The 23,616-nt window shown below is 44.5% G+C and overlaps 5 protein-coding genes and 1 long non-coding RNA gene across 9 annotated transcripts; 2 read left to right on the forward strand and 4 right to left on the reverse strand.

The window, feature by feature from the left end:
- Positions 1-916: 916 nt before the first annotated feature.
- Positions 917-1,706, reverse strand: LOC108133731 (uncharacterized). Its single transcript, XR_001773775.3, has 3 exons — positions 1,244-1,706; positions 1,142-1,174; positions 917-1,070 (listed from the first exon to the last, which is right to left on the reverse strand). It is a non-coding gene; the product is annotated as an uncharacterized lncRNA (long non-coding RNA).
- A 1,176-nt stretch (positions 1,707-2,882) lies between these two features.
- On the reverse strand, positions 2,883-4,604 carry Dus2 (Dihydrouridine synthase 2). The gene is made up of 3 exons (XM_017253778.3): positions 4,316-4,604; positions 3,299-4,261; positions 2,883-3,235 (listed from the first exon to the last, which is right to left on the reverse strand). Exons 1-3 carry the CDS (start codon positions 4,548-4,550, stop codon positions 2,985-2,987), a joined length of 1,449 nt encoding a protein of 482 aa, XP_017109267.1. The 5' UTR covers positions 4,551-4,604; the 3' UTR covers positions 2,883-2,984.
- A 239-nt stretch (positions 4,605-4,843) lies between these two features.
- Fbxl4 (F box and leucine-rich-repeat gene 4) lies at positions 4,844-8,390 on the forward strand. The gene is made up of 10 exons (XM_017253786.3): positions 4,844-6,012; positions 6,067-6,160; positions 6,217-6,424; positions 6,481-7,101; positions 7,169-7,278; positions 7,335-7,499; positions 7,570-7,735; positions 7,802-7,993; positions 8,056-8,128; positions 8,189-8,390. The coding sequence occupies exons 1-10, from the start codon at positions 5,692-5,694 to the stop codon at positions 8,264-8,266; spliced, it is 2,028 nt and encodes a 675-aa protein (XP_017109275.2). The 5' UTR covers positions 4,844-5,691; the 3' UTR covers positions 8,267-8,390.
- Positions 8,391-8,622: 232 nt separating this feature from the next.
- LOC108133732 (inositol polyphosphate-4-phosphatase type I A) lies at positions 8,623-16,727 on the forward strand. Of its 4 annotated transcripts, none has more exons than XM_070282984.1 (9): positions 8,623-8,959; positions 10,609-10,750; positions 11,030-11,221; positions 11,286-11,561; positions 11,965-12,516; positions 13,557-14,106; positions 14,167-15,445; positions 15,511-16,244; positions 16,300-16,727. In XM_070282984.1, the coding sequence occupies exons 2-9, from the start codon at positions 10,633-10,635 to the stop codon at positions 16,430-16,432; spliced, it is 3,834 nt and encodes a 1,277-aa protein (XP_070139085.1). In that variant the 5' UTR covers positions 8,623-8,959; positions 10,609-10,632; the 3' UTR covers positions 16,433-16,727. The 4 variants fall into 4 exon arrangements, with proteins under 4 accessions (XP_070139085.1, XP_017109273.2, XP_070139087.1 ...); XM_017253784.3 differs by having other exon boundaries at positions 11,063-11,221; XM_070282985.1 differs by lacking the exon at positions 8,623-8,959 and having other exon boundaries at positions 10,618-10,750; positions 10,987-11,221.
- On the reverse strand, positions 16,636-18,266 carry mRpL38 (mitochondrial ribosomal protein L38). The gene is made up of 5 exons (XM_017253787.3): positions 18,074-18,266; positions 17,857-18,012; positions 17,432-17,789; positions 17,080-17,378; positions 16,636-17,022 (listed from the first exon to the last, which is right to left on the reverse strand). Exons 1-5 carry the CDS (start codon positions 18,201-18,203, stop codon positions 16,736-16,738), a joined length of 1,230 nt encoding a protein of 409 aa, XP_017109276.2. The 5' UTR covers positions 18,204-18,266; the 3' UTR covers positions 16,636-16,735.
- A 756-nt stretch (positions 18,267-19,022) lies between these two features.
- LOC108133728 (tenascin-like) lies at positions 19,023-20,275 on the reverse strand. Its single transcript, XM_017253779.3, has 2 exons — positions 19,745-20,275; positions 19,023-19,677 (listed from the first exon to the last, which is right to left on the reverse strand). Exons 1-2 carry the CDS (start codon positions 20,211-20,213, stop codon positions 19,127-19,129), a joined length of 1,020 nt encoding a protein of 339 aa, XP_017109268.2. The 5' UTR covers positions 20,214-20,275; the 3' UTR covers positions 19,023-19,126.
- Between the last annotated feature and the right edge of the window lie 3,341 nt (positions 20,276-23,616).

Here is a 23,616-nt window from a genome sequence, read left to right on the forward strand (position 1 = left end):
GCTATATCTTCCCCAATTCTCATCCGATTCTCAAGCGGAGTACCTTAAACGATTTCTGGATCGATTTCCCACTATTCTGCATCAAAATCCTGAGACAAAATATTTTTTACATTTTTTGTCCATTTTTCCCAATGGGGACCCCTGGAAAATGGGGTTTTCCCCTATAGGGCCCGCAGTGATGGCTATATCTTCCCCAATTCTCTTCCGATTCTCAAGCGGAGTACTTTAAACGATTTCTGGATCGATTTTCCTCTATTCTGCATAAAAATCCTGAGACAAAATATTTTTTAGATTTTTTGCCCATTTTTCCTGATGGGGACCCTTTGAAAATGGGGTTTTCTTCTATATGGTCCACAGTGATGGCTATATCTTCCCCAATTCTCATCCGATTCTCAAGCGGAGCACCTTAAACGATTTCTGGATCGATTTCCCACTATTCTGCATCAAAATCCTGAGACAAAATATTTTTTAGATTTTTTGTCCATTTTTCCTGATGGCATCTTTTGAAAATGGGGTTTTCCTCCATAGGATTCTTATAAAAAATTTTATATCGTACTATTTTGCCAATAAAAGAATTCATAAAATATCCGAACTCTCAAACTGTAAAAATACCGAAGTTACTACACCATTTCTAATCAATAAATTATGTGGCAGCTTTCGGATATAGTCGGCCGATCCCGGCTGTTCCGAATTATAAACTGCGTGTAAAGGAAAGAAGGGTGTGTTTCTGATCAAGAATATATATACTTTATAGGGTCGGAGATGTCTCCTTAACTGCGTTGCACACTATTGGACAAAATTGTAATACCCTCTACAAGGGTATAAATATTTGTAGATATTTATGAATATTATTTTAAAGATTTTATAATATGCATAAGAGTATAAGACCATTCCATTTCATTAAAAAGTTACCATTTTTTTAATGCAAATAGCATTTATTATAATTTACATTCTTAAAATTTTGTGGTATTACAATAAGGTTTCGTATGAATTTGTGAAATTCTTTATTTCTTACTAAGGTCCGAATAGTAAAAGTAAGTCTTCAGTTGTTAGTACTGGATTAATTTTTACTTAAAGTAGAAATAAAATACAGATATAAAAAATTAATTTAAAAAAAGCTAAGAAGTTCACAATCACTTACCGGCCAAAAAAAAAATAAAAATAGATCGGAACTCTGAAAATATAAAATGGAAAAATCAATATCAAAGATTAAAATTAATTCAAAACTAAATAGAATACCTACATTTTAAAGATAATCTTTCCAATATAATTATATTATACTTTCAAATTCTTCTATATATTCGTTACGCAAATCATTTATGCGGTAAATGAAGAGCATAATTTTGAACATATTGATGGTATTTAGATTTTCATCGGATGTTATTGAAAGTTCCATAATTTCTAGAAGCTCTGCTTTCAGTACTAGAAACTCCGCTTCTAGTACTAGAAACCTGTCTTCACGATTCATTTCTCCCAGTTTATTCAGCATAGACAAGGTACACTTGACCATAAATCCTATAGCGACCAGAAGTCCAAAGACACCCAACAATTCCGTAATCATAATGAAGTTAGAGACTCGTCGCTTTCGTTGAAATCTACGATAATGTTTAGTGATGTTGATGCTCACTAAATTGAAAAATTATTTGAATGGATTTGTTTGGATGAATGCCTTTGTTTACCCAGCCTACTTATTTGGAAAGAAATTGTAGATAAAATCGTTAACGTTATTTTATCGTTATATCGTTAGCATATGTGTCAGAAACACCGAAATGACAACAAACAAAAAAGGAAAGCTAACTCCGCTCGGAGCTGAAGTCGATATACCCTTGCAGTTAATATATACCGGATATAGTTGGCCGATCCTTATGAGAATATCATAATATATCCAATTTATTACAATCCAAAATCTAAAAAAGATCCAAAGTCCCAAGCTTCTATCTTCAAAAATACCAATGCTGGTATACGAACTCCCAAATACCATTTCTATAGAAGTTATGAAATATAGCCGATCGTTATGAAATATGTACTTGTTTTGGAAAAGCGTTATAGCTTCAACAATTTTCATAATTTCCTAATGAAATTGGTCTCGTTTTATTCAGACAATATTGATATGTGTCAAAAATGATACCATTTCTTGGAAGTCGTACCGAAAAAATGGCCGAAAAACACGACAACATTTCAAAAATGTCAGTTTCTTGCGTAAAAATTGTATCCTTATTGTTGAAATATATTATAATATAAAATCTATTTTTCTTCAAAAGCTACAATATTTGAAAAACGTAAAATCGGTTTTAAATTACGCGCTTAGAAATTTTTAGAAATTTTGAGGAAAAAGTCCCGAAAAACCGTTTTTTCTAAATAAATCAAGATTTTGTGGGTGTTAGAAAAATTTCAAATACGGTTTTACACTATATTCGACCTAATAAAAAATTCCTATAATACTATGTAGGTCTCCTCAAAAGTTCCTCCAATTTTTTTTTTGTCGCACGGTGTTGTTTAACTGTTACTTTTGACAAAAATTATAATACCCTCTGCAAGGGTATAACAATCTTAGCTCCATTCTCATTCAATATGCATGAAAATGTTGCGTTTAAGGTTTGGATATATATTTTTGGTGAATTTTCGGGGTGGATCCTCTCGACACAGTTGAGGAGACTAGACTCCCAAACGGAGCTAATATCTTTTCCAATAGTCAATCGATTCTAAAGCGGAATATTTTAAAACAGGCCTAGTTATATTTTCCAGTGATCTGCATTAAAATGTGCCATAGAGGTTGCGGTTTGTTCATCAGCCATGGAAAAAGTTCAAGTCCAGTGCCCCAAACGATTGGGAGCAAAGTCATCACCCCAACAAAAGATTAAAAAAAAAGTTTTCATGAGAACTTAATGGATTTCAAGGGGATTCCTTTTCTTTTTATTGGAAAACACGAATAACAAACACAGTGTCTAGGGGGAGTATGTACATCCGCGCCTGGTGGGCGCTAGTCAGTTTATGAGGCTACCATTGTCGCGTAACGTTTCCTCCTCCAGCTGGCCGAGATGCAGCAGCGCCACAAGAGCGGCGCCCTGCTCCGCCTGCTTCTTATTCTTTTCCCAGAAGGTGCTGCTGAAGCGCTGGCCATCGTAGCTGCAGATGGCTCTGAAAAGCTTGTCGCACTGCTGCGTTTCATAGCCTGGTGGGTTTTTGCCTGCCTTGCCAGCATGGACATATAACTGCGTCTTGGGCAGGTGGTTGTCTAAAAGAAAAAACAGATCAGTCTTGAAGGAAAAATCATGAGAAAATGTTGAAAAACATTTACCGCTGGCATAGGTTGAGCGTAGGAAAGGCATATTGCGGCAAATAACGCCAGCATACTCGTCTACGATGGCATTTGCCGCCTCTTCGAGCTTCAAACGCTTGGCCTGAGCCTCCGGCGGCTCTACATCGGCTCGACCGGAGTTGCCTAGTGTCTGCAGCTCCCTCTGCTTGCGCCGACAGTAGTCACCCAGGTGCCAAATCTCGCAGATTTGCTGTAGAGTCTGGCACTGGAGAAAGCGTTTTCCACGCGGCGTCTCCTGCAGCTCGCGCAGAATGCTTTGGACACAGTACTTGGCATTGTGCGGGGCATTATCGTAATCCACACATAGGCGCAGATATTTCTCGATCAGCTCGTCCATGGGCAGCAGGCCCTCGGGCCGGAAGATGCTCACATTTAGCTGCGCAGCCCGGGCCACCATAACGCTATCAGCTCCACAATCCTCCTGGAACTTGCGCAGATCCTCGTACACGTGCATGTCGCGTGATCCGCCATTGGCTATAATTGGAATGGACACGGCTTGGGCCACGGCTCGCAGGACGTCTGGGTGCGGCTTATGCTGCGGTCTTTCGTCCCGGGTTCGGGCATGGATGCCAATGGCTGCGATTCCTGTATCGGCTAGTTTTTGCACCAAGCGAATGGTGTCGTCCACATCCGGCAGTATACGAATCTTACAGGTTACGGGTATGTCCAAGTTAGAGCAGAGCGTGCGCAGGATGACCGCCGCCTTGTCCGGCTCGGAGAGCAGAGCCGCACCCATGCCGCCTTTGATGGAGAACTCCTTGGGGCAGCCCATATTGATGTCCAGACCGGAAATGTCTCGTTGCAGCAGCTTGCCCACGGCCAGGGCCCGTTCGGCGTCGCTGGTGCCCATCTGGAGGACAAGGCGTGAAGTCTCTTGGGCGCAGGTGCGAAAAACAATAGTTCCATCAGATGGGTCCACAAAGTCCACGGTGCCCAGAGCCGCTGCATCGATTTCGATTAAAAATTGTTCTTTATTTTGTTGGTTGTGTCACTCACGATTGTGCCTCCGGATGCTCTTGATGAGTTTCAGGTCTACCAGCTCCTCCGTGTAAACAATATCCGCACCCATCTCCAGCGCAAGGAGTCGCATGGGCAACGTGCCCACACGCACCATTGGCGCCAGGATGAGCTTGTTGCGGTAGTCCAGTCGTGGTCGAGTCTTCATGCTCCGAGAAGTGCAGGAGGCCAATGGAAACCACTGGTGTCTGGACCTCGTCAACAAACGCAGCATGGAGTTACGGAAGTCTTCGGATTCAGCTGTTGCACGCCGTTACCTTGAAGAGTATTAGGCACGAGACATTGGCATGATGGTTTCATCATGCAAAACAGATGTTTCTAGAACTTTATATTGAAAAATAAATATTAAAATCCTTATAAACTAGGATATTATAAAAAAAAATAAAATAAACAAAATAATTTTAAATTTTAATTAATCTTCTTAAGTTACATTTTTTATTGATATGGTAACATGGTAATGTTTTAATAATCAAGTAACTTTAGGATGAAAAGACAAATCCCTTTCCATGATCCAGTTATTTTTGAATCAAAAGGCATTGTATCGCTTTCCAAGCTAGGCTTCTAGCTGGCTTGCAACAAGCTCAAAATCATCCTTGAATGATGTCTTGGTCGTATCGTGTAACAAGCAGTGTTGGTTAATTGCTCTGTAGCCCTGGCAGTGTGTTTTCATTGTGGTGTATTGTGCATGACTTGCAGCCCTCGAATTATTGTTTTCGTTAAACATTCGAGCCAAAAGTTTTCCTAATTTCCTCCGTGTTTCACCAAACAATAAAAGATACAAACAAGAACGGACGACCCAAGGGAGACCAAGAGACAATAGACAAGACCGAACAGCGGATACGGCTCCGGAGCACGGAGGAATTGGAAGAAAAGCTGGAAAAACAGCACAAAGAGGACTTGACATTTGGAAGAGCCCTAATTGGATTAGCAACGGAAATCCGGGAGGAAACCAACAGTCGATACCACAAAAGCGAGACCATTAAGGTCTGGCCCAGCAACGTGACCTCACCAGCACTGGCCAAGGCGGTTCCAAGGACGAGCGTCAGCACTCAAGGATCATCATTACCCTTGACATACAACAAATCCTTGCCAGCAGCAGAGCGACGAGAGCAACAGAAGCCCACAGAGAGGCAACTGGAGAAGAGAGCCAAACAGGAGGCGGAACAGAACAGAATCTTGGACAGAAGCGGCGACTCTGGCTTGGTTATGCGCCGCGCCTGCCGTGGTACGCGTCGTCAGAAGAAGCGGGTGGTCGTCTTGGTGGCTGGGGCGACTCTTCTGGAGCGGCTCTACTGGGACTCTGGTCGGTCGACACGCTGAGACTCACTTACGGCCCGCTGCTGGCCCCGAAGGCCATGTCCCTGCGGGCCTACAACATCGAAGATCCCTCGAACGACGCCGAACAGCCGGACGCTCTGGTAGATTTCACGGCCATGCTGAGGCAGCAGCGGAACGGCGGACGGCAGCGCGAGTATGGCGGCTGGTTCGGTTGCGGCAGCAAGATGCAGCCGGAGCCACCCGATCAGGGCTACTATCTTGAGCAGTATGTGTTGGGCGTTCTAGACTTTAGCTCCCAATACGGCATCGACTACAGTATCTCGTACACTGCGGCGAATATAATTGGACGTCCTACCAAGTATCCCGCATATGGGGATTATCCGGAGACCTATACAATGGTGAGGTCATAGTGAAATGGTGATTTAATCAATCAATAATCTTTTGAATTCCAGCGCACCTATGGCGACTGGTGGTTGAAGGCTCCATCCGCCACACGGGAGATTCAAGCCCAGAATATGCCCAAGGTGGACACCCATGATTATATAGGTGAGTTATCGCTTTCCCCGCTCTCCAAAGAAAACTGATTAACCCTATTGTTGCAGTTGTCTACTTTGAGGAGTTTGTAGTGCCTACGGAGGTGGCCATTTTCGAGACCTTTAATCCCGGCGCCGTGGTACGAATTTGGGCCTATGGCATAACCAAAAATTGGACTTGCCTTTGGGAGGCCACAGACAACGATGCCAAGCTGGGACCGGGCAGGGAGGCACGACGCTTTGCACCTCCCATTAAGAAGACCACCATAATAACCAAGTGAGATTCCCTAAAAGTGCCAATAAAAGTTCAGATATTCAAAGGTTTTCGTTTAGAACGCTGCGCATCGACTTCAATCATAGCCGCCTGTTCTACTACACAGAAATTGATGCCATCATGCTGTGCGGAAGAACCGTTTCTCGAATACATAACCTAATGGGCAGGCAGCGCCTCCAGCACAGGCAAGTGGCAAGTGCGCCTTCAACGCCGACACCGCCACCGCTGACATCGTCTTCGGAGGAAATTGGCGATGGACCCATTAGCTGCAAGTTGCGTACTCTAAAGTTTCAGCCAAATTGTGGCCAGGATGGAGCCACCAAGCTGCATGAGTTTATCAACAACGACCTAACCCAGTTTCTGCTTGAGAATCAAGTGGATGAAACGGCCGAGGCGCCAGTGCCACGTCTCTGTCTTACGGACCTACCCTTCGAGATCCTGTTGCGCATACTTAGCTACCTGGACTTAAAGTCCCTGTTCCTCGTGGGTCGGGTGTCGCGCACCTTTTACGATATATCCATACACCCGCTGCTATACGGGGAGCTGAGCCTGAAGCCCTATTGGCATTTGGCCAGCTCGGAGCTTCTCTGCACTCTGGCCAGCAGGGCAACGATGCTGCGCAAACTGGACCTGTCCTGGTGCGGTGGGATGGGCAATATCTCGCCCACCGAGTTCAAGAAGTAGGTTATAGATTTCCACTTCTAAATAGAATATAAACCAATGTGTCCTATTCTTTGTATTTTTTAGATTCCTCACCCAACGCGGCGACAATCTTACCCACCTGCGGCTGAGCTCCTGCAAGTTTCTGAATGCAAGCTGCATTGAAACCGTGGGAATAGTCTGTGATAACCTGACTGGTAGGTAAATCCTTATTACTGATACTATGGATCCCAACCATTTGTCATCTTTGCAGAATTGAGTCTGCGCAATTGCGCCACCGATCCACCACTGCTGAACTTCTCCTGTCTGGCCAATCTTAAGAACCTGGAGCGGCTCGATCTCTTCCAAACGGCCTTCGAGACCGAGCTGCTACTGAGCATGCTCGAGAGCAATCGCAAGCTGAAGCACTTAAACTTGGGTGAGACTCAAAAAATGAACAAACTATTTTTCTTCTATTTTTCTATATTTTTTTTTTATTATATACCCAGCCTTTTGTGGAGTCTCTGTCAACATGGATGATGTTGTTGAACACCTGGCCACGTACAATACCCAGCTAATTACGTTGGATCTGTGGAAGGCACATTTTCTCACCACCCGGGGGCTGCAGTTCATTACCAAGCTGCATCAACTCGAAGAATTAGATCTTGGCTGGTGGTAGGTCGCTCTTCAAGTTCGAAAATCTTATTTCTTTTAAAACAGATTCCTTCTTGAACCGCTAAGCCTGCGTGAGTCTTCGCTGGGCGATGGGCTGCTTAAGCTGCTGACCAACTGTCCCAAGCTGAGGAAGCTCTTCCTATCGGCGGTGCGTGGTACCACCGAACGTGATCTCATGCATATTGCGGCGCTGGGCAAGAACCTGGAGCAACTGGACCTCATGGGCATGATAAGTCTAACGCATGAACGAGTCTACGAGTAAGTATATATGGTAATCTAGACCTCTACCTTATAAGTGATGTTTTTTTTCTATTTCTTAGCATCCTGGTTGGTTGCCCCAAGCTGCAATTACTCGACCTGAGCTTCTGCGATAATGTCGTAGACGGCGAAGGAGTAAGTCCATAAAACCTAACTAATTACATTCCAACTAATCATAGTAAATTTTCTTTTTAGTTCGATGAACTGGCGGAATGGGCTCGCCGTTTTAACGTTGACATCAAGAGCAGTCGTTTTCATTTGGCCAGACATTAGAGTTTGAACGCCTAGTAGCTATTATCCCCTGATCTACCCATATGAACTTTGTAAATGTAGACCCAAAATGTGGCTCCTTCCCGTTTATAGTAAAATGTTATATTTATGTATTGTTTAAAAAAAATTGCATCTTTGACATAAAAATTGTTAGATATCTAGCGCCGGGTGTGGAGTTATTATGGGATTTCTGGGGGCAGTATTCAGTATGGTTAAATATTTTGTAACCGCCATCTCATCTTTTTTAAATTTAAGCTGCGATAACACATTCGATAATTATATACTGTGCCATCTCTAACCAAGGCTCTGATATAGAAAAATACTGGGATTGAAAATCGATATGAAACATTCGATATTCGATATCGTGCCAACACGATAGTCGTTTGGCCCCCAACCACCTCTAGCTCTCGGTTATCTCGACTCTGCCAAATTTAATTATTGGAATAAACAAAGGGCTGGACTTAATCGTGTGCCTTTATATCAGCCACTCGGATGAGCCACCGGGAGCAGCCAATGACGAAGCAGCGGCCAAGGGACGACATCAGCCCCGCCAGCTGAGCAATCTGCAGGAAAAATAACAACATAGCAGAAACCAGAGAGGGAAAGAGGAAGAGTAACGAGGTCGAAGGAGCAGTAAGAGGAGGTGGCTGGAGGCAGGAGTAGGCGCAGGAGCAAAAGGAGGCGCAGGAGCAAGAGGTATGTATGTGTACCCTCGGGTAATCCATCCACGCCCACCCGCTACCCAAGAAAACCAAAAGTTTTCATAAAAACAAGAAAGGAAAGCTAACTTCGGGCGGAGCCGTAGTTTATATACCCTTGCAGTTAAAACCGGATATATATCGCAAACATCGGATATAGTTGGCCGATCCTTATGGGAATAGGAATATATAATCCAATTTATTACAATACAAAATCTAAAAAAAGTCCCAAACTTCTATCTTCAAAAATACGAAAGTTGATATTTCTACCAAATACCATTTCCGATCGTTCAGTTATATGGCAGCTATGGGATATAGTCGGCCGATCCTAATGAAATTTGGTAGGTTGGATCAACTGACCAAGAATTAAATCTGTACTAAGTTCCAGCTTTCTATCTTCAAAAACACGAAAGTTGGGTCATTTCCGATCGTTCAGTTATATGGCAGCTATAGGATATAGTCGGCCGATCCTTATGAAATTTGGCATGACGTAATGTTTTGCCAAATATAGCTCACATGTCAAATTTGAACTCTCTAACTCTAAAAACACCAAAGTTATACCATTTCCGATCAATCAGTTATATGGCAGCTATAGGATATAGTCGGCCGATCCGGGCCGTTCCGACTTATATACTGCGTGCAAAGGAAAGAAGGGTGTGTGCAAAGTTTCAAAACGATAGCTTTAAAACTGAGAGACTAGTTCGCGTAGAAACAGACAGACGGACAGACAGACGGACAGACGGACAGACGGACAGACGGACATGCTCATATCAACTCAGGAGGTGATCCTGATCAAGAATATATATACTTTATAGGGTCGGAGATGTCTCCTTCACTGCGTTGCACACTTTTGACCAAAATTATAATACCCTCTGCAAGGGTATAAAAACACGAAAGTTGGGTCATTTCCGATCGTTCAGTTATATGGCAGCTATAAGATATAGTCGGCCGATCCTTATGAAATTTGGCATGTCGTAATGGTTTGCCAAAAATAGCTCTCTTGTCAAATTTGAATTCTCTAACTCTAAAAACACCAAAGTTATACCATTTCCGATCAATCAGTTATATGGCAGCTATAGGATATAGTCGGCCGATCCGGGCCGTTCCGACTTATATACTGCGTGCAAAGGAAAGAAGGGTGTGTGCAAAGTTTCAAGACGATAGCTTCAAAACTGAGAGACTAGTTCGCGTAGAAACGGACAGACAGACAGACGGACAGACAGACGGACAGACGGACAGACGGACAGACGGACAGACGGACATGCTCATATCAACTCAGGAGGTGATCCTGATCAAGAATATATATACTTTATAGGGTCGGAGATGTCTCCTTCACTGCGTTGCACACTTTTGGACAAAATTATAATACCCTCTGCAAGGGTATAATAATATGAAATCTTCATGGATTGACTAAACCAAAGATAAGACAGTTGAGAGACAATCTTTATCCGCCAATAAGTGGATTAAATGCCAGAAAGTAAAAAAAAAAGAATAAAAAAATACTCAATGGCACGTACACATCGCTCGCGTGGCGTGTAATTGCCGTGAATTATTTATTCCGGATGGGCTTGAGGCGTGCCAGTCCATCTATGGCGCATCTTTATGACCCACACACTTGCTAATCGAATGAGTTTGTTCTCCGGCCAGGCCATCAACGCCGCCACCATCGCCATGCGCTTTAACAAGTCCGAGCTGAACTCTCTGGCCAGCAATCCAGCGACAAGGTTCGACAAGGAGGGCCTGCTCATCGTCATCGACCGTCAGGAGGGATTCCTGTGGCGCAGCGAAGGTAAGCTCCACATCCAACTTACAAACACATGAACCGTTATCTCACCCCTTGAAGCACACTCACCCGAGCCCCCGTTTAGTCATAAATGGGGACAGTAGAAACAAAACAAGATGATTGAAGACTTACATAGTCTTTGTTAATATGTCGACTTAAAAGCTCTTGTGGAAAGACTGTCGGATTCATTAGGATTTTTGCACCTTGTCCCCCGCACTTGACATGCTCATATTGCTTCCCAGCATCCAGACACCTCATAAACACCCACACAATCACCGCTCACAGATCCTTGGCTTATGCACTCCATTCTACCCACAGTCAGAGTTGAACGGTGGTGTAAACTGCGTGGCAATTTACTGTTCTACCTCAAGGACAAGGACCCCAAATCCCCAGTGGCCGGCGTCCTGGTACTGGAGAACTGTCACGTCCGCATCCAAAATAGGGAGGCCGATCCCGAGGGCTACGTCTTTGACATAGGTGAGTGCTTGTCCTCCTCCGAGCTTTGATAGTTTTCATGGCAGATCTTTGGGGATTCTTTCAGATTTTAAGGATAGCCCCTCAGAGCAGTTCATCAGCTATTCGGCCGCGGAACGATTGGCCTGGGCGCAGTGCATCGAACAGGCCTCCAGCTATAATCTGGACTTGCTTATCAGCCATTTGAAGGAACAACTACGAAGGTCCCAAGTGCCCGGTGGCACTGCGAACACCATGGGCAACCACATCGACCTGGGCATGCCCATGATGTTGCCCATTGAGCCGGCGCCAGTGCAGCAACCGGTGCAGCGCCAGGAGCCGGTGGAGGAGGCGCCCTTTGAAGGTGATCTTATACAGTTCTAACCGGGATAGTTGGCGTACTGAATTGTCTAATTAGATAACCAGAATCCACCTCACCCACTTACACCCTCTAACCTCTCGCTCAGTTCCAAGCATCTCATTCGGTTTCGGCTGCCCCTTAACTAACGAATTTATTGTTATTCCTTGTTTTGATTCCAAAAATTACCATCTGCACAGTCTCATTAAACTGCCATTGCCTATCATTCCCACATAACTAGATATATATGTTGTAAACCGATACGAGAATCGGACTAACCGGAATAGCTATTCTTGGAATAAAATTTGTTATGCTTATAAACTCGTTTGTTTCTGTTTCTGTTTCTGTTTCCGTTGCTGTTTCCCCATTAGTTCCTTATTGTTTGTAACATGATCATCACCTATTCCAGATATCGATCTCTCGGAGCTGCCCATTTGCGAGACAGCGCTCTCCTGCGACAGCCTGCCGACGGACGCCCTCGGCCGGTCGCCCAGCCCGCAGGTGATCTGTTCCTTCCTGCCACCGGGCAGCGGCGAGGATGCGGGTCTCTGGCGGGAGCATGCCCGTACCGAGCTCCAGGAGCGGACGCGGACACCGCAATTCCTCTGCACCATGCGTTTCCAGCGCAGCGGAGGCTTCTCCTCCAGCACCCGGCTGCGTTTCAGTGTGATGGACGTCCGCGAACGGATGACGCAGACGTCTCTGCCGCTGGGCTATGCCGAGGTGTCGCTCGGCGCCATCCAGGACACGTCGTGGCTACACCTGCCGCTGACCTCCCCGCGCGGCGAGTGTGGATTCATAACGCTGACCACCTGGTCGCCGGATGCCGCTGTGGAGCCTGGCCAGGCGGGCAATGGACCGCCGCGTTCCAGCACCCAGCTGTTTGATGCTGCCGGCGGAGGTGGAGGAGCTGGAGCTGGAAACTTGGCAACTGCAGGAACAGGAGTCACAGGCAGACGAGGTGAGTTTACTTCTCCATTCCTAGATCTTGGTATTTTATCCAATTGGATTTAGTTTTTTAATTAATAAGCAGTTCTGCTTAAAAAAGGCAAAAAAATTATAAAAATAAAAAGAGGTCCGATTTTGCTATAATTCGCAACCGATTCTGGTTGAGCCTATATAAGGCGACGCATTAGAGGAAACATTTTTTTTTCTTAAATTATTATTTTAATTAATTTGTTTTTTCTGTATTTGAATTTAATTATATTTATTAATTATTTATATTAATTCTTAATTGAAATATAACATTTTCAACTATAATTAGTAGAATTAAATAATTAAAACAATAAATAATTAATTAAATATAAACAAAATGTATTTATTAATTTTAATACATATCTTTAAATTAAATAAAAATAAATGCCAAGCCTAGCCTGACTACTTAATTAACTTACTAGTTATATAACTAACTAACTAACTAATAAACTAAATACTTAACTGACTAATGACTACTTAATAAATGACTTTAAAAACAAAGAAAAATAATCTTCAAAGTCAATGATAATTAAATAAAAAATTTTAGAAATAAATTTAAAAATTCCTTTTGCTTTTAAGGGGACACCGCCCCATTCTCCGTTTCAAAAAATCGATTTTTTTTTAAATTTAATTCGAACCTATGACTATTCAAGAATGCTCCTTTAAAATTTCAATTGAAAATTTAAAAATTTCTTGATAAAAAAACTCAAAAAACTCGGCGATATAGATATATATAGACGGCGAGAACCGTCTCATAACTTTAAACGCGTTTTTCTCGAAACAGTGTTTTTACGACTGGCGCATGAGGTTACTCAAAACCTATTAATCCAATCGGTTCCAAATTTTAACACGTTATTCTATACATATATAGCTCTCGTATAAACTAGGACAAATCAAATCGGTGAAGATCTTCTTCACTTTTCAACTTGATTTGAAAATAACCCCCTTTCGCTTTTTATAAGATAGACAAATCCACAAAAAATAGTAATTTTGAATAAAATAAAATTTTTATTTTTGAATCACCAGCCCATCGTCGCACCCAGTCGCTGCCCCCGAAGCTGGGAGTCAAGCTGTTCGTGCCCCAGCAGTGTGGCCTCCAGCGGGTGTGCGTGAATCCCCGCCTGCACACCTATCGCCTCCACTCCTCCATGGGCGCCGACATCAGCGTCCAAGAGACGCTTCTGGAGTCACGGCTGTGCTGCCTGCTGCCCCAGCAACTGCTCTCCATTTGGATTCAGCGGGAGAAGGAACTGCTGCAGGAGATCTCGGGCATGGGGGAGCTGAGCGGCGAGTGGCGCTGGCGCCAGATGAACTTGCTGGAGGAGCATCTCCGCCTGCTGAAGGACTACTCGCAGGCCAAACAGAACATTCAGCAACTGGCCCGCGACGGGATCTCGTTCAAGCGATCGACAGCCAAGGCGGACGAGGCTCTGGAGTTTCTGCCCGTGAACCTGCACGTGCAGCGGATGTGGGCCCAGAACGATACAATGCAGCGACGCGGTCTCCTCGACGTGGTCACCGTGGGGGCCTTTACCCGCTACGATTCCAAGGCCCGCAAATGCGGTAGTCTGATCAAGTAAGTGGAGCTTCTGATCTCCCACCAACCTATCGTTATCTAATCCATCTTCAATTCCAGGCTCCTTCAGGAGAGCAAGTCGTGGAAGCAGGGGCAGAGCAACGCCTTCAAGGTGCAGGCGGCCAATGACGCCGTCCAGGCCACCAAGCAGCTGCGCAAGGAGATCGTGGAGCTGATGTCCCAGCTCCTGCAGTTGGCCAGTCGGCGGAGTGCCAAGGATATGATGCCGCTGTGCAACCAAATGGTGGCCCGCACCCGATCTCTTTTAAACATCTGGGAGCCGAGCATTGTGGAGGAGGGGGTGGCCTTCATCGAACGCCATCGAATCATCGAGGAGCCGGAGAATGTCATGATGGAGCCGATGTCACCGTTCCGGAAGATAACTCAGCAGCTAACCGCCCTGGAACTAAAGTCCCCAGAGCTGGAGGACTTTGCCACGCCGGTGGTGGCGCCACCGGATCTCTGGCCGCGTGCGCAGCCGCCACTTATGCGCTCCAACAGCTGGCATCCGAGCAACAACTCGCCCTCCAGTTCACTGGACATCCGGGCCATTGATTCGCTGCAGCATGTGGTCAAGTGCTACAACGATCACCTGCGCAGCCTGGAACAGAGCGGCAGCCACGAGGATCTTGAAGCGGAGGCCACATATCAATCGCTGCCTCTGGCCTGGCAGCCCACTGCCACCACCTCCTCCGCAACTCCGGCACAGGCCCCGCTGCAGCTAATTGATCTCGACGAGATCAACCGGGAGAGATGCGACCGCCTGCAGCAGCCGGCCGCCGGTTTCCTGGACACCAAGTTGATGAGCTCCTCGCCGTCGGCCAACTACTACGGGCCCACCGAGGAGCCGGAGCCGCTGGATCTCACCCAGCTGAACATCGAAGCCAGTGTGATGTGCCTGGTCAGCAAGCTGAAGTTCTTCTGCGGCCGCTGCGACAGTCCGGCCATCCGGCTGCGTCATCCCAAGGTCCCCGCCAAGCGCGAGGGATTCGCCGTCGTGCCTCAGCAAGCGCCGGATGTAATTGGAGCGGCGGCGGCGGAGCCAGCGCCTAAATTCAAGTTGGACTTGCAGTTGCCAGCAGGCGGAGGAGCAGCTGGGTCGGGAGGCGAGCAGCCTGTGAAAAAGGGGAACAAGTTCACCGACGGCTTGGACCTCTCGCTGACCACTGACTGGGCGGCGGAGCTCAGGCCGAGCATGCGGAAGTTGCGCCATGCCATGGACCGCCTTTTGAAGACCGCCCGGCTGATGCACTCCGTCCAGCGGCTGCAGCAGGATGTGCGGTGTAACCAGCGGCAGGCGAGCATCATGTACCGCAGGGATGTCTGCTTCTCACAGGCGGTAAGTCATCTTAGCCCTACAGGATCCTCCTGGAAAGCCAGTCTATTGATTATCCTTGTTTTCAGTTGACAGCGTTGGTCAGCTCCCTGATGCTCCGACTGTGGGGCAGTGAACTGGACATGGGCTACCTGGTAATGCTCCGTGACCTGGGTCCACTGGCCTACTTCGAGGGCCTGCTGACGCTCTACGGCGACGAGGCCGACATGTGGAGCGACATGTGCATAGCCATCGAGGATCTCTCGGCGGTCAGCTTCCAGCTGGTGCGCGCCCAGGGTGAGGCTGCGTTGGCGCCCACGCCCCGAATCACCGGCTCGCGGCAGGCCCTGGAGGTGCAGCTCCCGGTGCCGGAGCACTCGCTGCCCGGCAACGGCACTTCCATCTCCTTCAAGATCACACCCGTCTTCTTCAACATCGGCATCAACGAGAAGGCCAGCTTTGCGGAGACCCTGGGCCAGACCCGGGAGCAACATCGATCCAACTGGGACAACTACCTGCGGCTGAGTCAGTACTTTGGACGATACCGCAAGCTGGGCCTCGGCTCCGTCGATACCGGGGAGTCACTGCAGACGCTTCTGAAGTTTATGGAGGATCAGCTGCGGGCGAATGTTTCCAAGAATGTCAAGATCCTGCACCTGGCCGAGGACGCCTGCCGGCTGATGGATGGCCTGAGGTTTACGTCCTGCAAAAGTGCCAAAGATCGCACCGGCATGGCCGTGACCCTGGAGCAGTGCCGGGTGTTGGTGCGCGAGTTCCAGCTGCCGGCCAAGCATGTGCCCCATGTGCTTAGCACCATGAGGAGGTAAGTTCGGCTCTACGTTTCCCTAACTAACGCTAAGACTTGTTTATCCTCGTAGTCAGGGCACTCGAATGGACAACGTACTCAAGAATATTGGGAAGCGGAAGTACGCTTTTAATCGCACCCAGGCCTCGTTTCTGCCGGAGATGTACAGGCCGCCGGTGGGCAACTACGGCAAGGCGCAAACTTAGGGACTCTTCCAGGCTAACAAATCGTAACTGTGCCAAAAACCTAACCAATTCTTGCGAGGAGCAAGCAAAAACAAAACAAAAAGGTTTAGAAAACGAAACTAATTAAATTAGCACATTGATGATGGATATTTCTCTGGGCAACTGTTAACGCATCACAGGATTCCAATTCCGTAACCACTAATCTCTACATGTAATCCAAGTAGTTTTGTAGCTTTGCAGACAAGAGGCAACTGTGTACTTTAACACGACACTCATGTACTTCCAGTGAATTATAATTAAAACAAAACAACATTAACCACCTAGTTAGTAGTCCTGGACGCGTCCCTGTCCCAGGCGACGTTTCCGGATCTCGGTCCTCAGCCAGGAGGGAACGTCGCGAATGGGATGGGCATTGGGGTAGCGGAGTGGCTGTTCGGGTCCCTCGAACGGATGCGTTTGCGCGAGCTTGCGTTCCAGGTACTCCTTGTTGAGCACCTTCTGGTCGCGATGCTTGTCCATGTAAAGATTGAAGGGCTGCTTCAGGGGGAAGAACTTCTGGTCTGACAAGTAAGCCTTGGGGAAGTCGTACTCGTAGACGGGCTCCTTGAGCTCTGCAAGAAGGCAACTTTTAAAACAATGAAGCTAATTTAGTGACGAAGTCAACCCACTTAAGATATTGTGGTAGAACTGCGTCAGGGACTCATCCCAGTTGGTTTGGTAGAAGGCCAATCCCGCCGGCGTCAGCTGGTCTTGATTCTGGCGATAGAAGTCCAACGTGCTGAAGCTGCGCTTCTCGAGATTGGCATAGTCCTGCTCCGCCAGCTGATAGGAGCTGAGATCCAAGCGGGACTCCTGCTTATAGAGTACAAATACCATGCGCTGGTAGCCCACACCCCGTGGCGGAAAGGGTGGCAAGTACTCGGCCAGCACCTGACCCTCCTTAACCTGGCCATTGGGTATGTTGGCACTAAAAACAGAAGGAGATTAGGTAAAGGTAATCTTTTGAGGAAAACCACTCACATAAACCAATGCAGGCACTCAGCTGCCTTTTGGCTGTAGTGTGCATCCGGATTAGTGGCCACCAGAGTCCAGTAAGTATCTCCACTCGCAGCCTTTCCTGTGATAGGATCCACCTTGCCATCGAAGCTTACCTCAGGAGCCTTGACCGCCTCCGCCGGCTTGATAACATTGCCATTATAGACGGGAGAAAGTAGTCCCTCGCCCAATTGGTAGTTTATGCTAATCGGGACACGAGGCACAAAGTAGGCACTGCCAAAAAGATGTTCAAAGACGCCGTAGTGATCCGCCAGCAGCCGGAGATCGTGTTGGCCCGTGGTCTTTACATAAATCTGTTGCACCTTCTCCAGGTCAATGAGAACTGTGGCGGGGAAAGATTGGAAGATAATTTTGGAACAGAACAGGAATTAAATACCAATGACTCTTACGCTTATTGTTCCTGGCCAGCTGTTCCAGCTGCTTGTTAGCTCGCTGGGCTTTCAGGTGTTCCAGGCGCGTCTTCAGTTGAGCCGATCGCGACTCCTTCAGCTGCGGGAAACCAATATTAATTCTGGCCGACACCTCGGCATCCGCAACAGTCTCTTCTGAAAACGAAACCAAGTCGGTTACATCAATCTTCAACCTGCCCACCTGCCATGTACCCACCTCGTAGTCGCTGCTCCAGAGTACGGGCCACCCCTGGTGGCTTGCCGCGCAGCACGTGACCTTGTCGGGTGACGGTCAGCAGGACACCCTGGTTAGCGGTGCTTTTCATTAATAAATTGCTGAACGACATCGCTATTTCTCGTGTTTTGTAATTCCCAGGCGGCGATTCTTCCTAGCGGTGGAACGATTGCACCGATATTTTCTATTATGCCTTGTACAAAGTTATCGATAGTTCTATGAAAGTTTCGGTACAAATTTAAACTTAAATAATTTGTTTTTATTGCATATCGGGGATATTTCGACTTAAAATGATAGGACTCGAAGCGCTGAGATTAGAAAGGCTTAATATTTACCAATCAAAATATTTTTTGGCGAGTTATAAAAGATAAATCCTTAAAAGACGGCACTTTTTGCAAATTTGGAAAGCTTTTCAAAACCAAAAAATTTGAAATTGAAACATTTTTCAATCGCATTTTAAATTGTGTATTGGTAAATTTGAAACTGACTGTGAAAAAAAGATATCGTGGATGATATCGTTAATATTGTAGAATCTACACAGGAACCTCCTAACATCTAACATTTAAAAAAGTTGAAAATCATATGGTTTTTGGCTGATTTTTGCAATTTTTTGTGAGTTTTTCACTTTGAACAATTTTAAAAATTGACGTCGATTTTAGTCAACTAAATGTTGATTGGAAATAATAGTACTCAAATAACGGAAAAATTGAATATTAACAATATACGGAATATAGCAATATATGGCATTTAAAAATCCCGCGATTAAACTCCGAGTTGTAGGCTTGAAACCCCCACTTCATTGATGTTTAGTTTAAGCTTGGTTTTTTTAATTCGGATTCCTAGTTCCCATTCACCTTACTTAAATCGAGCAAGTTTAAGGTAATTTATACCATCTGAAGTCTTTATTTAATCCCCAGGAAAACAAATCGCTAAACAAATTTTATGTTAACTTAAACATACATTTTTAACAACAATATTAACAACAACAAATGCACTTTAACTAGGATTACATCGCAGTTAACAAAGGAAAACGTTCTAGAACAAACGAAATGTGACTACAAACGAAAGAAGCATCAGTACCTCCAGCAGTAGATTGGTTCCCGCCCCACTCTCCACATAGATGCATTGGTCATCCTGCAACCTGTGGTTCTCGCTGCACTGGCATTCGCCCCACTGGCACGTCATAGCGCTTGGAGCCGGAGTATCGTTCTTTGTACTGGACTGCATCCGACAATCGGCGTCGTTGCGGCAATAGGCCCCGTAAGGAATAATCGCATCACAAATGAGAGCTTCGTGTGCCTGAGGCTCTTCCTCCTCGTCCGTGTGTCTGGAAATGTGGTTCATCGTTCTGGGATAGTGAGTCGCTCGGCAGGAGCATCGGTGGTCCAGGCACTGACCACCGGCACCCAGTTTCACCTGACATGGAGGACTGTGCTCGCACTTCTCGCCAAAAGCTATTCCGGATATGCACATGGTCAGGTTCCGGTTGTGGACGAAGCTCTCCGAGCAGCCGCATTTCTTAATCTTGGGCAGACAAATCGAGGCGCCACAACTGCCGCAATCCATGTCCTCACGACAAGAGGACTCTGGAAATTGAAAAAAGGATTAATAGACGCATAAGCAGGAGAAGCATAAGCATCTGTAGTCACTTACGCAGCACGGCCAGGCAGAGACCCTGATGCTCTTCAAAGTTCGCGCGGCACAAGCATTTGTTTTCTGGCGGATGGCAGAGACTGAACCTATCCGCCAGCTGACATTGTCGGGAAAACTCGCATTTCCCTGCCAGAGGCACTACTTCCGGAAGGCAACGTCTTCGATCCTCGCTTGGCACATAGCCCTGCGAACAGATGCACTGATCTCTGCGAGAATCGCACTCCGCATGGCGCTGAGAACAGGGACACGGACCTCCGATTATGTTCGTCAGTTTCTGCTCGAGAGGAGAGCAGGGCACGCGTTCGCCGGATCCACGTGCCAAGCAGTAGCAGTTGTTATCCAGGCATCTGCCCCGATCGAACTGGACACACTGTTGGTCCGAGGTGCATGCCAGTTCCAGGAGATCCTCCGATTTTCCAAAGAGCGCCTGCAGCACCAGTAAATAGAAAACCACGAGGAGGGCCTGCATTTCGTTTACTGCACTTCTATGCAATGCCTTATCTGAGTTCTGATTTGAAAGCTCTGTAGCGTAATTCGAGCTTTAACTGAATAAAAAAACACCAAATAGAACCATAAAGTTGTGCAGGTTCAACTAGCAGGTCAATATGGGATAATACTTATTTATTCAATGTATTGTTATTATCGTTATGAGGGTATATTTAAAGCTGTATTTAAAAAGCGAAAATGGCTAGGTTTATACTCCATTCAATTTAACGGCTTATCGTAATTACGATAATTGCTTCTTAATAATGCCGTTATTTAACCGTTTCAGCGTAATTTTCATACGATCACGTCTTTAATTATCATATTTTGGTGTACTAATGGAACGGAAAATAACTTACGGAAATAACGATAGTATTATGCTTTTAATTTTAACGTTATAGTGTTGTAATTGCAACAATTTTAAATTAATTAATCCCTTTTGATTATGACGTTAATATCGTAAATGGTTACGATATTATCGACATTATTGTCTTACCGCTTAAGAGAAACTACGACAGTAAAATTATCATTATGCTCTTCATTTCACTGTAATATCGTAATTAAAATAATGACTTTTTAATTATGACGTTAATTTTGCGGTATCAGGATAATCTCTATATTATAATTACCTATAATTTATTCCTTTTATCGTAAGTAGTATAGATTCTTCTTAATTAAGTGAGATAAATCATTATTAAGCATTAACGATCTTCTTATTTTCATAAATTTATACCTATATATGTAATATTAGGGGGTCTTCTAGTCTAGAACAACAAATTTCAAGGAGTTTTTAAAAACTTTTTTTTTTATTTAAAATAATTTTTTTTTTGTACTTGAAATTTTTTTTTAAATATTTAAAATTAAAAAATTATAGGTAGTGTTAGATATTGTTAGATATCTAAAGTTAAAACTTTAGATATGATATATGTACATGTATATGATATATATGTGACATATGTATATGTATATGATATATGAGGAAACCGGTATATGTACTTCCAAGAAACTAAAATGGCCCTAACATCGAAAAGAATTAAGTTTTTAAAAAGCCATCTAGGAAGATATTCTGAAACATCTTATAAATAAAAAATTTTATAAAAAAAGAGTCTCGATTTTCTAAAAATAAAAAAATTTTTCATTAGAAGACCCCTTAAGCGCAACATGCGGCTAAGAACGTGGTTTATGTTCTTGTTGCTAATCACGTCTCTCTAATCACGTATAACCTTTGACATCCCATCCGTACACTGAGCCTGTGGAATATTTTGGCTTTTCTATATGTGTGGGTATTTCCAAATTCCTTATCAGAACCTCTGTCAAGGCCGAGGATGGCTTTAAAAAGCCGGAGCTTCAAGACTCGCAGCATCAGTTGAAATATTTCTAGTGATTCTTTTAGAAGCAAGTTTCGTTCGATCGCAAAAGTTTGATTTTCCAAGATGATTATCCCAGTGGTCCTTATTTCTGCCTTTTTCCTAATTTCCACCTCCGTGGGATCTGAAGAAGTAATTGACATTTTGAAATATTTTTGTTTTGAAAACTAAATAGAATTAAAAATCCACAGTCCTGCTATCTGTCGGAGGAGCAGGAGGACCAGTGTGCTTCCGTGTGCTACCCTATCGTGAAGCCACTACTTCGATATTTTGAGAAAAGTAACGAGAAAGATGTGCAGCTCCTACAGTGCAAGACAGACTACTCGGAACTTCAGAAACGATATTCCGAGTTGGGACTGGAAAAATATGACCAGATATCAAAATGCCAACAGGACTATTCGGACTTGGTTAGAAGGCATTTCGAGTTGCAGGACGAGGGTCAAAAAAAAAATTCTGAGATATTAAAGTTCAAAACGGATCATTCGGACTTGGAGAGAAGGCACTCAGAAGTGCAAGATAAATATACGGAAGTGCTGAGTAAACTTAACGACATTGAAGTTAAATATGAGAGGTTACTTGCCAAGCAGCAGGAAAGTGAAAATCTTAACGCCCTAATAAATAAAAAAAATAAAGAAATCAAGCTACTTAAAGAGCAAAATAGGGACCTAAAGAAAACAAATGAACTTGCAACGTTGACAAATCAGTTCCGCGAAAACATCGATAGGTTGGGAGAAATAGTAAAGAATGGAGCAAATATTTTAACAGAGTCGACTAATAAAACAAAAGTAAATACTGGAGGGGTCCCTACAACTCCACTGCCTAGTATTAGTAATCCGATTACACCGAAAACAGAAATCATAGGTAAGTTAGCAGAATCCAGTCATTTGAAAAATAAAACATCGACTTTTTTCAGATCTTCCAGATCCTTGTCCACGAAACCAAACGGAATACAAAGTCCTTCGCGAAATCCAACTTCCAGGCTCAGACCCGTTTAGAGTGTTTTGTGTTTCATTCGATGATTATGGATCAGGATGGTTGAGGGTTTATAATAAACCTTATTCTCTAGAAACATTGAATCGCACGTATAAGGATTATGAACGTGGATTTGGAAGTGTTTTAGCTGACTGGTTCTTCATTGGACTCGAACGATTGCACCTTTTATTGAATGCAAACCCTCATGATGTGCTTTTAAGCACCTATGAGGGGACGCGTATATGCGAAAACTTTGTTGTAGGCGATCGGAGCGAAGGTTACAAGGTGAAAAATGTTGGCAATTGTACTATATTGTATGACCCGCGGTTGAGCCTTAAGCAGGGCTCCAAATTTTCCACCTTCGATCGAGATGAGGATGGAATCCCCGATCGTAACTTGGCGAAGGATTTGGGTTTTGGCTGGTGGTTCGATCCTACTATGAGTAACATTAGGTGTGTATACCAGTTTTGTTTTTTCTTTCATTTAATCCCTAACTGAAAATTTCACAAATAATTTAATTAAAATAATTTTTTTAATTTAATTTTTTTATTGCTGGATATATTAGCTTCCAACATGATTTCATGTATATGCACATCCGAAGAACAGATTGAAGAAAACAAAACGCCATTTAAAACGGACTTTGGAAAGATAAACATTTTAAGAAAATATATAGATAAAAAATATGCACTAAAATGTAAATATTTTATTTTAAACTTAACTTAACTAATAATTTTGAAAAAAACTTCCAAATAAAATGTGTAAAAATTAATCGAAAATAATAGTTTTCACTGGGAAATGCTTGAGAAGGTCGGAAGCCAAAATGTTGAATTTCAGACATTTTAGGATCAGTCGCAAAGGATCCCTGTGGAAAATGAACAATCGACTCTGGATTGTCGTGAAAATGCCAAACAAACTTAGAAGCTGGAGAATTGCTTTTCTTTTCTTAAAAAATATAAAGCAGAGTCTCAGCCTCAACCAATACATATATCAGTTATATGGCTTTATTTTCTATAAACATCCGAGCCGAAGTTGATATAACCTTGCAGTTAA

This window comes from Drosophila bipectinata, chromosome XR, assembly GCF_030179905.1.
Source record: "Drosophila bipectinata strain 14024-0381.07 chromosome XR, DbipHiC1v2, whole genome shotgun sequence".
Taxonomy (NCBI): domain Eukaryota; kingdom Metazoa; phylum Arthropoda; class Insecta; order Diptera; family Drosophilidae; genus Drosophila; species Drosophila bipectinata.

Bases quoted from the DNA above. Each gene is read 5' to 3' on its own strand.
- Dus2 (XM_017253778.3), bottom strand. From the start codon at position 4,550: ATGCTGCGTTTGTTGACGAGGTCCAGACACCAGTGGTTTCCATTGGCC. The intron at 4,262-4,315 runs GTGAGTGACACA...AAATCGATGCAG, and splicing joins GAGCATCCGGAGGCACAATC to CGGCTCTGGGCACCGTGGAC. The intron at 3,236-3,298 runs GTAAATGTTTTT...TTTTTCTTTTAG, and splicing joins ACGCTCAACCTATGCCAGCG to ACAACCACCTGCCCAAGACG.
- Fbxl4 (XM_017253786.3), top strand. From the start codon at position 5,692: ATGTCCCTGCGGGCCTACAACATCGAAGATCCCTCGAACGACGCCGAA. The intron at 7,279-7,334 runs GTAGGTAAATCC...TCATCTTTGCAG, and splicing joins AGTCTGTGATAACCTGACTG to AATTGAGTCTGCGCAATTGC. The intron at 7,500-7,569 runs GTGAGACTCAAA...TTATATACCCAG, and splicing joins GCTGAAGCACTTAAACTTGG to CCTTTTGTGGAGTCTCTGTC.
- LOC108133732 (XM_070282984.1), top strand. From the start codon at position 10,633: ATGCGCTTTAACAAGTCCGAGCTGAACTCTCTGGCCAGCAATCCAGCG. The intron at 11,222-11,285 runs GTGAGTGCTTGT...GGATTCTTTCAG, and splicing joins GGGCTACGTCTTTGACATAG to ATTTTAAGGATAGCCCCTCA. The intron at 11,562-11,964 runs GTGATCTTATAC...CACCTATTCCAG, and splicing joins GGAGGAGGCGCCCTTTGAAG to ATATCGATCTCTCGGAGCTG.
- mRpL38 (XM_017253787.3), bottom strand. From the start codon at position 18,203: ATGTCGTTCAGCAATTTATTAATGAAAAGCACCGCTAACCAGGGTGTC. The intron at 18,013-18,073 runs GTGGGTACATGG...TTTCGTTTTCAG, and splicing joins TCTGGAGCAGCGACTACGAG to AAGAGACTGTTGCGGATGCC. The intron at 17,023-17,079 runs GTGGGTTGACTT...GCCTTCTTGCAG, and splicing joins GTTCTACCACAATATCTTAA to AGCTCAAGGAGCCCGTCTAC.
- LOC108133728 (XM_017253779.3), bottom strand. From the start codon at position 20,213: ATGCAGGCCCTCCTCGTGGTTTTCTATTTACTGGTGCTGCAGGCGCTC. The intron at 19,678-19,744 runs GTAAGTGACTAC...TTCAATTTCCAG, and splicing joins TCTCTGCCTGGCCGTGCTGC to AGTCCTCTTGTCGTGAGGAC.